The 16701-nt window shown below is 41.9% G+C and overlaps 1 protein-coding gene across 1 annotated transcript; it reads left to right on the forward strand.

Moving 5' to 3' along the window:
* Positions 1–4927: 4927 nt before the first annotated feature.
* Positions 4928–5571, forward strand: LOC110580088 (40S ribosomal protein S23-like). The gene is given in 2 exon segments (XM_021689760.1): positions 4928–5159; positions 5363–5571. Coding segments are annotated over 2 exon segments (441 nt in total).
* Positions 5572–16701: the final 11130 nt, after the last annotated feature.

Raw genomic sequence — 16701 nt, forward strand, 5'->3', positions numbered from 1 at the left:
TGTTCTAATGAAAAATAGCTCTAATGAGAATAGCTCTTTCGGAAATAAGTCAATCAGAGAAAGACATGTATCATATGACCTCACTGATGTGAGGAATCCTTAATCTCAGGAAACAAACTGAGGGTTGCTGGAGTGGTGGGGGGTGGGAGGGATGGGGTGACTGGGTGATAGACACTGGGGAGGGTATGTGCTATGGTGAGCGCTGTGAATTGTGTAAGACTGATGAATCACAGACCTGTACCTCTGAAACAAATAATATGTTATAGGTTAAAAAAAAAAAAGAAGAAGAAGATAGCAGGAGGGGAAGAATGAAGGGGGGGAAATCAGAGGGGTAGACGAACCATGAGAGACGACGGACTCTGAGAAACAAACTGAGGGTTCTAGAGGGGAGGGGGGTGGGAGGATGGGTTAGCCTGGTGGTGGGTATTGAGGAGGGCACGTTCTGCATGGAGCACTGGGTGTTATGCACAAACAATGAATCATGGAACACTACATCTAAAACTAATGATGTATGGGGATTAACATAACATAATAAAAAAAAGAATAGCTCTTTTGAGGTTGCTGGGACGATGGGATTCTACTGAATGAAACAAAAATCTGGCATGGCATTATTCTTTGCATTCTATAAGGGAGGGTGTCCTCATTAATCAATGCAAACGACAGATCATATTATCTTTAATAAGCAGAGTCAACAATGCTCTGCCCACTATTGGCTTCTGGATTTCTTTTCTCTTCTTTTCTTTGGCTTCTGGATTCCTGTGAATTCCTGTCTACTGACACTGGTGCTATAGGACAGAACTCTTAAATAACATGAACAAACAAATACAAAGTCAACTTTTGGTCAAACCTTTAAGAGGGGAAATCCCAACAGAAAGATCACTTTCAATAAGTGTGAGGCTTCAGAGTGGGAGGAAGATCCAGAGAGGATTTCTGAGGGAACTCTGAGTATTTGGTATTCCGTATTCAGCTGATTACCTGGTAGTTTTGTCCTGCTGACTTGAATGGCTTTGTGGATTAGACATTGTGTCCAGCTTTTCTGACTCTTGCAGGTTACTGATTCATCAGACTGCCTTTCTATACCAGCTACTCGGTTTCCACTGTCTGATCCTCCTACTCCGAGTGACAGCACACATTTCATATTTTAGCTCATTGGCCATAAGAAACCAGCAAGGTGCATGCAGTGACCGTAGCTACAAGGCCCCTGTGGCAGACAGTGTTGGCTGCCTTACCAAGGTCAAACCTCCTCTTCCATCTTCCTTACTGGCAGGGCTGCCTCCCACAGTAGAGGCAGACAATGCCAACTACATGCATTCTCAGCCTCTCTTGTGACCTTAGTCCTGGACTGTGATATAAGGGCAAGTCTGCTGGGAATTTCTGGGAAAGAAAAGAAAGAAGAGTTTCTCCCCACATCCCACCCTAGCCTTTCTGGTTTTGATGTGATTGTGTAGAAGGGGTGATGCTTGGAGTCCAGGAGGCCATCTTGTGACAATGGTCAAGAAATTGCAGAAAAGCCAGCTTCGAGCCTTCTGGACTTCTGCTGTATGATAAAAATAAGCTATTTTTAAAGCCACTATAATTTTTTTAAAAGATTTTGTTTATCCATTTGACAGAGAGAATGAGCAAGAGTACAAGCAGGGGGAGGGGCAAAGGGAGAGGGAGAAGCAGGCTCCCCACTGAGCAGGGACCTGGTCTTGGGGCTTGATCCCAAGACCCTGGAATCACAACCTGAGCTGAAGGCAGATGCCTAACCGACTGAGCCACCCAGGCAGCCCAAGCCACTTTAATTTTTATTTATTATTTTACTTCCACCCAAAAGCAGCATTACTAATATTCACTCTTTTTAATTTTTTTTAAATATTTTATTTATTTGACAGAGAGAGACACAGCGAGAGAGGGAACACAAGCAGGGGGAATGGGAGAGGGAGAAGCAGGCTTCCCGCTGAGCAGTGAACCTGATGTGGGTCTCGATCCCAGGACCCTGGGACCATGACGTGAGCTGAAGGCAGACGCTTAACGACTGAGCCACCCAGGCGCCCCAGAGATAGTATTCTAAGAGGATTTTAGCTTTATTTTAGTACATATATGATTTACTATTTTAATAATTAAAATAGTTTTTAAAAATGGAAAAAATTTTTAAGTAGGCTTCATGCCCAGCCTGGAGCCCAATGCAGGGCTTGAACTCACAACCCTGAGATTAAGACCTGAGCTGAGATCAAGAGTTAGATGCTGGGGCGCCTGGGTGGCTCAGTCGTTAAGCGTCTGCCTTCGGCTCAGGTCATGATCCCAGGGTACTGGGATCGAGCCCCACATCGGGCTCCCTGCTCCGCGGGAAGCCTGCTTCTCCCTCTCCCACTCCCCCTGCTTGTGTTCCCTCTTTCGCTGTGTCTCTCTCTGTCAAATAAATAAATAAAATCTTTAAAAAAAAAAAAAAGAGATGCTTAACTGAGTGAGCCACCCAGGTGCCCCCAAAATGAAAATTTTTAAGGTTTTTCCTCTTTGCAAAATAGAATTGCTAACAGTTTATTTGTCATGCCCCTCACCTGTGTCCCTGTAATCCTACATCTGTACTTATGACCTGGCCATCCAGTATGTGATTATGTAGACTCTTTCCATCACAAGGGAATGGGCATTATAGAGATTTGTTCCACATGAGGCTCCCCCGTACATAGATATTGGCCGAGAAAGAATACTTAACACACGTCTCTTAAGGCTCTGTTGGCAGTTTTGTTGAGAATAATCTGTGTTTAAGTAATAATTATTTGTTCAATGTCTATTCTGTGCCAGGACCAGGGTAGACACTGGACATACAAAGATACATAAAAGTGATCTTGCCCCAGGGTACCTGGGTGGTTCAGTCGGTTGAGCGTCCAACTCTTGATTTTGGCTCAGGTCATGATCTCAGGAAGGTGAGATCCAGCCCCACATTGGGTTCACCTGAGCGTGGAGCCTGCTTAAGATTCTTTTTTGCACTCTGCCCTTCCCTCCCCCACCCTGCTTGTACGTGTGCGTGCGTGCACTCTCTCTCTCAAAAAAAAAAAAAGTCATCTTACCCCTAAGGACAAGTGGAGAGATTGGGCAGACATACATAAAAGAATACAAATACAGTACATATATAGTGAGAGAAAAAAGCTAATGGAAGTCTGAGCCTAGTGCATGGGGAACTTAATGTATCAAAAGCAGAAAAGTAGGGGAAAAAGCATAAAGGTAGAAAAGGGCAAGATAGAACAGATAGACATAAGATAAGGAGATGCTCATAAAATATATAAAATTTTATCAAGTGCAGGTGCCTGGATGGCTCAGTCAGTTAAATGTCTGCTTAGGCTCAGGTCATGATCTCAGCAGGAAGCCTGCTTCTCCCTCTCCCTCTGCCGCTTCTCCTGCTTATGTGCACTCTCTCTTTCTCTCAAATAAATAAAATCTTAAAAAAAAAAGAGAGAGAGGCTTAACTAACTGAGTCACCCAGGTGCCCCTCTATGGACAACTTTGAAAGAGGTCATATGCTTTTTCAGGATATGTCCATTCGTGTATGTGTGTGGACAGTTTTAATCATTATCTGAGGTGAAACTGTAGCATCTGTAATTTCTGCTCATTATTTCTGCCTTGGGCACTATACAGCATATATCTTGTCCTTCACATGAAAGGCCTGTGTGGTTTATTTTATTTTATTTATTTATTTATTTATTTATTTATTTATTTAGCACAAGCAGGGGGAGGGGGAGAGGCAGAGGGAGAGAGAGAATCTCCAACAGACTCCCTTCTGAGTGCGGAGCCCCATGTGGGGCTTGATCTCACAACCCTGAGATAATGACCTGAGCTGAAATCAGGACGTTCAACAAATTGAGCCACCCAGGCGTTCCATGTTTTTGAAGAAAGTAATCAATATTATCATCTCACCAAAGTGTTCCTTATTCCTAGCTGAAGTCCATTTAAAAAATTCCTTTCCAGGGGTGCCTGGGTGGCTCAGTCGGTTAAGTGTCTGTCTTCAGCTCAGGTCGTTATCCCCGGGGTCCTAGCATCAAGCCCTGTGTAGGCTTCTTTCCCTCCCATCGCCCCTCCCCTCCACTTGTTCTCTCTCAAATAAATGAATAAAATCTTTTAAAAAAAGTCCTTTCCATTTTTATTCTGATATTTTGTACATATAGAAATATTATGTACATATAGGAAGAAATTATAAACATGCATATAAATTTTTGACTTCTTATAGTTTTGATATTAATAGATATTTTAATAGCTAATAAACGTTTTACTTTAGAATAGTTTTTTTTCTTAAAAGATTTTATGTATTTATTTGACACAGAGAGAGAGACAGCAAGAGAGGGAACACAAGCAGGGGGAGTGGGAGAGGGAGAAGCAGGCCTCCCGCTGAGCAGAGAGCCCGATGTGGGGCTCGATCCCAGGACGCTGGGATCATGACCTGAGCTGAAGGCAGAGGCTTAACGACTGAGCCACCCAGGCGCCCTAGAATAGTTTTTGATTGATAAGAAAGTTACAATAACATTAACCCCCACCTCGTTTCTCCTATTGTTAACATTACTACTGTACATTTGTCATAGCTAGTGAGCAATATTATTAACTAAAGTCCATACTTTACTCATTTTTTTAAGTTTTTATCGAATGTCTAAAAATCCATTTTTTGCCGCCTGGGTGGCTCAGTCGGTTAAGCGTCTGCCTTCGGCTCAGGTCCTGATCCCAGGGTCCTGGGATTGAGTCCCGCATCGGGCTCCCTGCTCAGCAGGGAGCCTGCTTCTGCCTCTCCCTCTGCCTGCCACTCCCCCTGCTTGTGCTCTCTCTCTCTCTCTGACAAATAAATAAATAAAATCTTTAAAAAATAAATAAATAAAAATCCATTTTTCACATGCCAGTTTTATAATGCTGGTCAAAGTCCTCTTTAAAAAGCTTTTTTGCTCAGGCCCTTGGCGCCAGCAGGATGGGCAAGTGTCGCGGTCTCCATACTGCCGGGAAGCTCCGCAGGCACTGATAAGATCAGAAGTGGCATGATAAACTGTACAAGAAAGCCCATTTGGACACAGCCCTGAAGACCAACCCTTTTGGAGGTGCTTCCCATGCAAAAGGAATTGTGCTGGAAAAAGTAGGAGTTGAAGCCAAGCAGCCGAATTCTGCCATCAGGAAGTGTGTCAGGGTCCAGCTGATCAAGAATGGCAAAAAAGGGGCACCTGGGTGGCTCAGTTGGTTAAGCGACTGCCTTCGGCTCAGGTCACGGTCCCAGGGTCCTGGGATCGAGCCCCGCATCGGGCTCCCTGCTCTGCGGGAAGCCTGCTTCTCCCTCTCCCGCTCCCCCTGCTTGTGTTCCCTCTCTCGCTCTCTCTCTCTCAATTAAATAAATAAATAAAATCTTTAAAAGAAAAAAATGGCAAAAAAATCACAGACTTTGTACCCAATGATGGGTGTTTGAATGTTATTGAGGAAAATGATGAGGTTCTGGTTGCTGGATTTGGTCGCAAAGGTCATGCTGTCGGTGACATTCCTGGAGTTCACTTTAAGGTTGTCCAAGTAGCCAATGTCTCTCTTTTGGCCTTATACAAAGGCAAGAAGGAAAGACCAGTATCGTAAGTTTTGATGGTGAAAACATGACAATAATAAATTTTCATAAGCCAAGAAAAAAAATAGTCCTCTTTAAATGCCCAGAAATAAACATGATTCTCCATATAGGTCAGCTAGGGCGGATCTCTGCTCAGAAACTGGATGGTGAAGAAAATTAAGAGAGGCTGGGCAACCTCAGGGACTGATGTGAGGTCCACACCCAAGAGACTTATCTCCTAAAAGCTATCCACTTCTCAGCAATTCATTTAATCCTCCCCACAATTTAGGATGCAGGTGCTATCATTATCTCTATCTTTAAGAGGCTCAAAGAGATTCACTTCTCTTCCCAGGGTCACAAACCTCCAGCCCAGGTGTGTCTGACTCAGAAACACAGCTCTGCCTCCCACTTGTATATTTCGAAGACCGTATGCCACGTCTGCTATCCATGAGCTGCTCATTGTTCAGACAAGATGGCAACACAAGAGCTATGTAGCCGTCTTCTGAATGTGGATTCACTTATTTAACAAACATTTTTTAAAAAAACAAAAAACAATCATTTTTACCTCCTACTATGGAGCAGAAATGGCTGCATTTTGCAGGAGGGACTTTGGATGGAAACAAAGACTGGGGGCACGGGGCCCCAGATACTAAATGTGAGTGTGAAATGTAGACATCTTAGTAGTTAGTCAAATTCTTTACCTTCATTGACAGGCTTCCAAAAACAATAAATGTAGGGAAATTTTGTTTAATCATGTGATTGGAGTTGGCAATAAAGCTGGTCCCTAATTAGAAAATCAATAGTATCCAGGTCCATAAATGTGCTATTTGTACTTCTATCTAAGGTGAGTAGGACACTTATCAGGGTTCAGAGGTAAACACATGACTCTTATGAGCCTTACTGTTGACAACCACTGGTTTACTGACTAGGTTCCATGTGAATGAGAGATTATGTAAAAAAAATTCCTTTTTAAATCTTTGGATATAAATTGTCCACTTGATTGGTCAGATAATGTAATCGTAACATGGTAAACATGTAGTGATGACATCAGCCACCATTTATGGTGTCTTCAGTGCCTGACATTCATTTTTTCATTTAATCTTGAAAGGCTCTGTTAGGGAGATGCCCTAATCACAATTCCACAAAGAGTAAACTGAAGCTTAGAAAGATTAAGCACTTAATGTCAGTAATTTAGTTCTGAGCCAAGGTTTCAGCCTGGGTCTGTTTGATGCCTGCGTGGGGATGGGAAGGGTGTGGTCACTTGCTTGAACATGAGCCATATGAATTGGGGAAAATATGATGATGAGTAGTTGACCTTGAGGTTCACCCTCTAGATTTTAGAAATGAAGATGACCTTCAGAGATGAAACAGACAGAAATGTCCAGCTAGTCCTGGGAGGTAATAATGTGCCATGGTCTTAAGGTTCTTTGGTCCAGATGCCAGGCTAGAACTGTAAATAAAAAAGCTAAGCTTCTCCTATATGTGGATTAATGAGTTTTATATGATTTATTCCCATAAGCCTATAGTATAGTTTGTTCAAATCATTAGGGCAACCTGTTGGATATATCCAGGTATGAAGAAATAAACTTTACCTACCCATGAGTGTAGAAAGAACGTGAGAACGAATGGGGAGATGGAGACATAATATATAGGGAGAAGAAGGAAGAAAACGTGGGGTGGTTTTTGAAACCATCCAGCTTTGTCTTCCTACACTGAATAAGATGATAATAGCAAAGATTTTTTTTTAATTGAGGTATAGTTGACATACAATGTTACACTTTCAGTTGTATGATATAGTGATGTCAACCAGTCTACACATGATGCTATGCTCACAAGTGTAGCTACCATCTGTCGCCATACAGTGCTACTACAATTGCATTCACTATATTCCCTATGCTGGCAAACACTTTTTGAGTACTTACCATATGCAAGCATTTGTGTGAGCACTTTGCAACTCTACCAGGTAGGTGCTGTGTAGATGAGAAAAAATAGGGTTCAGAGAGGTGAGGTGCTCTCATAAAGCCAGTTAGGTCTGTCTGACTCAAAAGCTTAGAAAGGGTGGTATTTCTTATTCTATGTATGTATCACCCATTGTTCAGACAAAAGTCTTTCAAACCCTCCTCTAAGAAGGCTTTGGAAACAAAGAAAGGTGTGGAGAGAAGGTTTGTGGAAGATGTGACATAGGGTTTCTCTCTACTGGACGGGACTCTCGGAGAGGGCGTGGGACAGAACAGTTGAGAGCTTGGCACTGTTTAGCTATTGTAGCTATTGATAGCTTGACCATACTTATGAACTTTGTGTTTTCTTTGCTTGTGTTTCTTTGTCTTCAGTTTCTTTTGGAAAATTCCAGCCTGCTTTGCTGTGCCGAGAGAAACCGTGCTCTCTTGTTCATGCTTGAGCCAGAACGCCAAGAACAACAATTTCTCTGTCAGGGTTGGAGGAAAGGATGGAATGGGATGGAGGGTAGTAAGGGGGTTAACCATGGATATCGAAGTGAGGGAACCTAAAAGGGAGACCACATGTACATACACTTCCAGGTCCTTTTCTCCTCTTTGGATTGTGGCAAAGGCAAAGGCAGTGAAAAGGGGCAAATACCTTGTTACTTAATTTGTGCTGTGTCGTCTCTTGACTATAGATGCTCTCTGTGAAACAGGCATCCAGTGGAGCATATGTAGAGGTTCTTTGGGGGACCCTATAGTAGGGGTCTCCACTGTTTGTTCCTCTGATTTGGGATAAACCAGATTGACTCCTTCTTCTCTCCCCCATATAACCCTCCTAACCCCCTTGATGTTGCTCTTGCCCCAGAGGCAGCTCTCTTGAGTGGGGTACCCACAAGACAGCTCCAGCCTGCCTAACTTTGTCACTGTACACTTGACCAGAGAAATGCCCACATCCTTGCCTTACCTGTTTAGAATCTGACTAAAAAAACAACAGCACTTCAATGGGCCCATTCATGTTTTATCAGCTAACCCCCAAACAGTGCTATCTCTGAGTACATCAAGCATTCTTTAGCAAAGGAACAGGCTGCTCTTCAAATGTCCCCCATCTCCTCCTTGTCATCAGTCCCCAGTTCCTTCTCCCTCTATTCAGATAGGCATAGAAGGTAGATAAGCAATTCCAGGGCATGATCATAACTTCAGCTGGAAAATGGCTCTCTTCTTGCAGGCATTTCCCAAATGTATGAATCTACTGGTGGCTGTCTTAGTGTCCTCAGTTGGTCTGGGTGGGGGATGGGAAAGGAAAAAGCAGGGGCAAAAAAAAAAAACAAAAAACAAAAAACCAATGGTGGAGGGAGGGAACTCACAGTCCTGGTATTTCTTCCAGAATTTTGGTTTTTATATATAAGCTGCTGGTGTTAGGAGTGACAGTTGGAATAGCAAACCTAGCTGTGCTTTTAGCAAGATCTAAGAGCACATACCTGAAGGCTTTCTTCAGAATTGAAGGTGGGAAGTACAAACACCTATTTTCCTCAGTTTCTTAAAGTTCTCACCTTTGGGGCCATCAGAAACAAGAAAAACCTTATTCAGCAATCAGAGGCAACAGGAAGACTCTTATTCAACATGCCATTATGTGTGTTAATACAACAGTGAAGATGCAGACATGTGCTTATCTGAATCATAGGGCTGATGTGAGCGTACAAAGGAGTAGTGAAAGGACTAACAGCTCTAGCCCACTTTAGCTAGTAAACCGGTGGGAGCCATTGTGGTTTGACAATCTCTAGGTTGAAAACTGTAGGGCCAGCTATGTTCTAGAATTCAGAAGTTTGGGATATTAAAATGGTAACTGTATGTATTGTGCAGTATTTCCAGGGGGTCTGGAGCAAAACCCCCTCATCAAATACCTTAATATTTCTTTTTTCTTTTTTTAAGATTTATTTATTTGAGAGAGAGAGTGCACGCATGAGCGGGGGAAAGGGGCAGAGGGAGAGGGAGAGAGAGAATCCTCAAGCAGATTCCATGTTCAGCACAGAGCCTGACATGGGGCTTGATCCTAGGACCCTGAGATCATGACCTGAGCCAAAACCAAGAGTCAGGATGCTCAAACAGCTGAGCCACCCTCGCACCCCTTAATATTTGTGCAGTAAAACATATAAATAGTCATAGTAACTGGTTTAAATAAAGACTTTAAGTCGCCTAATGTCAGTTCAAGTGATGATTTGTCGCTAAATGAATTCAGAGTAGTATATGGTTTTGACATCAACTGAGTTTTGAACAAATTGTCAGCTTCCAGAGTTCCTTAGATTTCAGTTTTAGGGGCGCCTGGGTGGCTCGGTCGTTAAGCGTCTGCCTTCGGCTCAGGTCATGATCCCAGGGTCCTGGGATCGAGCCCCGCATCGGGCTCCCTGCTCCGCGGGAAGCCTGCTTCTCCCTCTCCCACTCCCCCTGCTTGTGTTCCCTCTCTCGCTGTGTCTCTCTCTGTCAAATAAATAAAATCTTTAAATAAAAAAAAAAGATTTCAGTTTTAGATATAAGATTGTGGGCTTGAATTAATAATACCGGGTCATTGTCCTAGGAACTGAAAACCAACAAACCAAACCACTGGACTATAGCTTATCCTCGCTGCTAATTCCCAACAATGCCTCATCAATCTGGCCCTTTACAAAAGAAACTGTGTTCATTTGACCCATTCATGTTTTACTGAGCTAGTCTAAAACAATGCCCTTTCTAAGTGCATCAGCTGTTTTGCCACTCTGGCAAAAGTACTTGGTGTCTAGCAGACAGGCCTGTTCGATGACTATAATGGTGCAGAGATTTACTAAATGGTGCCCTGCTGGTTAACAAGCATTCATACAACTCTGAAACATGCCTAATTATTGTTAGGGAGTGTCAGGTACAAGGCTGAGTTGATTGGGAATTTTACCCACCTTAAAGAGTATAGAGTACAGCTCTTAGTTACTAGTCCCTTTAAAGAATTACATTCTGGCTACTGTCTGTTGATAATAAATGCTTGGACCTTGGCCAACCTCCAGACAATCAAGGATTCCTTCTACTTTTGAATGCCTGGGTTTTTTTAAGTTCTTAAAAAAGGTAAAATAAAAACTATTAATCTACAGAGTCCCCAGATTACTCAAATTTATTATTAATTTAAGATATTTACTACCAATTAATTGACTCATTTAAAATTAATACACTGTAGAAAGCTTCATGTTATGCTAAAAATATTTTTAGTATTAACTTATTAGAGCAATAAGAGAGATATTTTTAGCACAATTTAAAAAGTGCCCTAAAGCTTTAGAATTGAAAGAGTGTGTTCATAACTTCCAAGGGGCTGGCATGAAATAGAATTTTCTTTCTTTTTTTTTTTTTTTAAGATTATTTATTTATTTATTTGAAAGAGAGAGAATGAGAGAGAGAGAGAGCACATGAGAGGGGGGAGGGCCAGAGGGAGAAGCAGACTCCCTGCTGAGCAGGGAGCCCCATGCGGGACTCAATCCCGGGACTCCAGGATCATGACCTGAGCAGAAGGCAGTCGCTTAACCAACCAGCTGAGCCTCCCAGGCACCCATGAAATAGAATTTTCAAGAAATGCATGGGATGACAAACAATTCAGAATACTAATTATCTCTGTAGGGAGAGGAATGCAATCTCTGAGGAGTACATAGGGGCCTACAACTGCATTGATAAAATTTTATTCTTTAAACTGGATTAAGGGCATGTAGGTACTTATAATTCTTTATACTTTTTTGAATGTCTGAAATATTTCATGATAAATTAAATATATATGTATGATTTGCATTGATTCATCCAGCATAGGGCAAGAGAAGCATAAAATAGACTCCTGGGTCAAATATCCTGGTAGTGATGAACTATTTACTATTCAGCCATCCTTCTATGGATTTGCTTCCTGTGTCCTTCAATGTTTCTTTTTTTTTTTTAAGATTTTATTTATTTATTTGACAGAGAGAGAGAGAGAGATCACAAGTAGGCAGACAGGCAGGCAGAGGGAGAGCGAGAAACAGGCTCCCCTCTGAGCGGGGAGCCCGATGCGGGACTCGATCCCAGGACCCTGGGATCATGACCTGAGCCGAAGGCAGACACTTAACCGACTGAGCCACCCAGGTGCCCCTTTCAATGTTTCTTGATCATTGAATGCCCTCCATGCCCTGAAATCTTTGTAGGGATTAGCTGGTAGACAAGGGGAAGCATCTGTGGAAAATAATTCAATTTTGAATGTGAAGTGAGACATTTTATCCTTAGGGAGATTGAAAGCACCAGAGGAACTCCTGGCCCCTTCCTGCTCCTGCTATCACATTTCCGTCCCACAGTCGGCTCTTGCATGTCTCCTCCTAGCTCTACCTTTGTGTGATGTGATGTAGAAATTGGTCATTTGGGGACGCCTGGGTGGCTCAGTCGGTTAAGCGTCTGCCTTCGGCTCAGTTCATGATCCCAGGGTCCTGAGATCAAGTCCCTCATCAGGCTCCTTGCTCAGCGGGGAGCCTGCTTCTCCCTCTGCCTGCCACTCCCCTGCTCGTGCTCTCTCTCTCTCTCTCTCTCTCTGATAAATCAATCAATCAATCAAATCTTCAGGAAAGAAAGAAAGAAAGAAATTGGTCATTTGTCATGCTATCCGTGTTTTTTTGTTGTGTGCTTCCTTTTTCATGGAAGTCATTGAAAATACGTCACCATTATTACAGTGGCATGGCTTTTGCCAGAATCCTGGACTTTTTTCCATAAAAATTTATATGCAAAAGAGCCAGAGTCCACATCAGTCAGCCTTAACAAGATGTGGGAATCTAATCATGGGTCTATTCTGTAGGCAGAGAAATCTTCTTGAAAGTAAATGTTAAGCAAACATTATGAAAATGTTTATTTAACACTGTTTACGCAATGTTAGTATATTTAACAGTTTGTCACATTAAAATCTTGTTCGCCTTTTAGGTATCATCCCAGTGATTATGTAACATTCTATTATAAGGGTAGTTCAGATAAGAAAGGTCTTGGATATCATATACACATGTGTTATGTATGTTTGCAATCTGATTGTTCTTAGAATCTTGGAGATACACATTTATTTCTCTAAAGTAAAATATGCTAAATTTGAAGTCCTCAAATAAACTTGTGATTTCCAAAATTTGTTTCTTCATAAAGAGGACACCTAGGTTTTGTTGGTGATGTTTATCTTCTGCTTATGGGCTGGTCTTTGGGGAATGGGCAGCTCTAAGGTCTTCTGGCTCAGTAGGTACTTCCTGCTATTAATCCCCTCAAAAAAGGTGTGGTGAATACCAGGAGCAGAACCAAAGAAGTCTGGTAAGAGTGTCCAGAAATCTCTGTTGTCACATTAAACAGGGTAAAGGAAAGAGAACTAGAGTCATGGGTCCTACAAGGCTCTGGTTTTGGTGAATGAAGCCAGGACCCAGGTTTTCTTGGTTCCATGGCTAAGGCCTGGTCAGTTTTTTGTGAATCTGCAGTACTGGGTAGGAAAAGGCCCAGTCTACAGCTGTAAGGAGCCCAGAGTAAATTCACTTCTATTGGAAAAGCAATCCAAAACTACGTTCTTCGAATGATAGGGTGGTTAAATTATCTCCAGGAAAAGGAGACTCCAGTGTTCAATTGTTCAACTGTCTACCTTTCTAAGGGTGAAATTAGCCCGAGTACATTTACTTCTAGGCAATGTCCTTGACAAGAGTTGATTTACAATGGAAGCTTCTCTAAGACATTGCAGACCTGGTGACCTCAGTGTAGTAATCTGGTTATATCTTTTTAGTGCCCCAAACTGGATTGGGAATGATGATAACAAACCTATATAGCACCTTAGCAGTTACAAAGTGCTTTCTCTCATCCTTAAATGTATGAATAGAACTTTGGACAGAGGATCAGTCTGGGTAGATAAAGGTACTCAATACAGCAAGAGTTCTGATCTGGCTTTTATGGGGACTCTCTGCTGTTTAACATGTGCATTCATTTGTTTAATTAATAGTTTCTGAGTTTCCGTTATGGGCCAGGCACTGTTCAAGGCATGGAGGCATTGCAATAAATGAAACCAAGTCCTTATCCTAATGGAACCTACATTTTTGCAAAGGAAAATATGGCAAATATTGGCAAGTGAGAAGTGCTGTAGAGAAAAACAAAGCAGGATAATGGGCTAGAAAAGTAAAGCAGAAGAGGGATGCTTTTTTATTAAGGTAGTAAGAGAAAGCCCTACTAAGGAGGTAACATTTGAGTAGAGACTGGAATAAATCAAAGAAGTAAGCTATGGGGCCATCTGAAGGATCAACATTCCAGGCAGAAGTAACAGAACATGCAAAGCATATTCTACAACAGAAGCAGCTTCACATCATTTTTGCTTTTTATTATAGAAAAATTTAAACATATAAAAAAGTAGAATTGTATCATGAACCCCATGTATCCATTACTCTGCTTCTACACTTCTGAAACCGAAGTACCAGACTCCGCCTCCTCACATTGGATTATTTGACAGCAAATTCAAGACGTCATATAAATATTGAGTATGTATTTCCAAAGTGAAGAACACTTTTCTTTGACATGCTACCATATCACTACCATACTTAAAAATTTATCAATAATTCACTAACATTATCCAATATTCTCTAGTATTCAGCCTTTCCAGGCTGGTTCACATATATTTTTCCTAGTTGTTAAAATCGATTTTTAAATTAGGTTATCAGAATGTCCAAAAAAATGGCCAGGATGATTGTGTGGCTGGTAAGAACAAAACACAATACTAAGTTTCACAGCCTCACAGAGGAGGACAAAAGCAGAATCAGAATCAAAAGATCAGTTCAAGTAAGTGAGAGAAGGTGATCAGTGGTTAACTGGATAAAATGAACAGTCGGCAGCTGGCTGGCAGAGATCCATAGGCTTTTGTTTCCATTTAGCAGGAGTGTTGCCTTGTGAGCCTCCCCTCCAGGAAGCTAGGAGACTGAGATTGCCCCACCCTTGAGGTCCTTGAATTCCTTGCCCCAGGCTCTTTTTAAAGTGGCCAAGAAGGAAAGAATGCCCTTTGTGCTCAGCACTAAACTAGGAAATTTTATATACACCAGCTCTCACTCCTCACAATAATCCTGCAAGAGAATAATTGTTATTTATAGGAAATGAAACCAAGGCTCAGAGAGGTCAAGTGTGAGGTACAGTATGGACTTGAGCACTGGCCTATGTACCCCCAAATCTGATCTTTACTTTTTGATATTATGTCATATGTGTGTTCATTTGTTTATTGTCTGTTTCCTCCCTGATGAGAATGTAAGCTCAAAGAGGCAAGGACCTTGTCTGTCATTCATTGCAATTTTCCTAAGCCCAGCAAAGTGTCTGGCACATAAGTGAAAATAAAAATATTAATTCAGTGAATGATGTACATGTTATATAACCTTGAGTCTCACAGGAAATGCTCTTGCAGGGGTCAATTGTACAAATGTCAATGTCTTTGTGGTTCAACATGGAACTTTCCATCCTTCCCCACCTCCTTCCCCACCTCCTTCAATTCCTTCTAGATCCAAAGCTGGATCCCAAGACTGGACGACTTGGAATGTTGTCAGGGGTATGCAAAGTGAAGAAAGCTCAGGACTGATCCCAAATGAGATATTATTTTACCTACTAGGCTGATAAAAAGCAATGTCTAAAAAAAAAAAAAAAAAAAAGGCAGTTCTGAAAGACAATATCAAGTATTGATGAGAATGTGGATTAACAGGAATTCTTACATACCACTGGTGGAAGTGTGATAGAATCACTTTGAAAAATGTTGGCACTAACTTGTAAAATTGAACTTTTACATACCCTAAGACTCAATAGTGCTTCTCTTAGGTCTTATTCCTAAAGACCTCTTGCATCTTTTCACCAGGAGACACATTCTTAACAGTTTCGTTCAAAATGGTAAAAACCAACCAACCAGCCAGCCAACCCCCCCCCCCCCCCCCCAAAAAAACCCCAAACTAAGGAATCCAAATATCCAGGGACTTTAGAACAACTTCAAAAGTGGTGCTATGGTTAAATAGAAGAATTTTATACAACAGTGAAAATGAATGTGTGATCTATAGCTGCGGGTAACAATGCATATGAATCTTAGAAACATACCCTCGGGTGAAAAAAAATCAAGTTGCAGAAGATTACAGTAACTATGATATCATTTTTATAAAGCCTAAAACAAGGAAAATGAGACAATACAAAGCTTAAAGGTATATATATCTGTGCTAAACCTTTATTTCATTTATTTTTTAAAAAGATTTTATTTATTCATTTGGGAGAAAGACAGAGAGAGCACGAGCAGGGGGAGAGGAGAGGCAGAGGGAGAGGAAGAAGAAGGCTCCCCGCAGAGCAGGGAGCCTGATGTGGGGCTCGATCCCAGGACCCGGAGACCATGACCTGAGCCGAAGGCAGACACTTAACTGGCTGAGCCACCCAGGTGCCCCTCCCCGCCCCCTTTTTTTATAGGAAAAATAAACACAGTTCAAGATTGGGTTACTTTTGAAGAGGAGGCAGAGGAATGAGGTAGGTAGATGCAAAAAACGGATAATGTTCTAGTTCTCCTTAAGTTTGTGTGGTGTGTTCATGCTTTAGTATAATGTTTCAAGGCTCGGATATAAATTATGTGACTTCCTTGGTATGTATCAGATATCTAATAAGTAAAGAGCTCAAACAAACCAGCTTAGGATGGAGCTGTGTCTGAAGGAGTCGGGTGGGTCATCTGCACAGCCATCGGCGGGCTGCTGGCAGGAGTGTACTTCTGGCATCTGGAATCTGTTGTTTCCTGCATCGTGGGTGCCAAGAGGTGAGCTGAATCCCGTAAGTGAGAAATGAAACACTCACTCGAACTTGGAACTCCCAAGTACATACCCAATAATTACCCCACAGAGAGGAGACTGCAGTCAAGGAAAGCATTATTTATTTGTATTTAAGCATTTCTTTACTGTTTGACAATGTAGTGATCCTACCAAGAGACACCAGGGATTGGAATGTATTCTTTCCTAAACATTTTTCTTCGTGCCATTGTGTTGCATAAAGCTGCCAAAGATCACGCCTTAGATTCACTTAGCCTCTTCCTTACAGACAGGGACAGGGAGGCACACAAATTCCCAACTAAAAGCGTAGAATTATGTGTGTTACCACTTGACCTCATGTGAGTAAAGGCATGGATTTCATCACCCTGTCTAGTAATTTCAGGAGTCCTGGCAGCTTTTGTAATCTGTAAATGGGGTAACTTCATTACTT

This window comes from Neomonachus schauinslandi, chromosome 12, assembly GCF_002201575.2.
Source record: "Neomonachus schauinslandi chromosome 12, ASM220157v2, whole genome shotgun sequence".
Classification (NCBI taxonomy): Eukaryota; Metazoa; Chordata; class Mammalia; order Carnivora; family Phocidae; genus Neomonachus; species Neomonachus schauinslandi.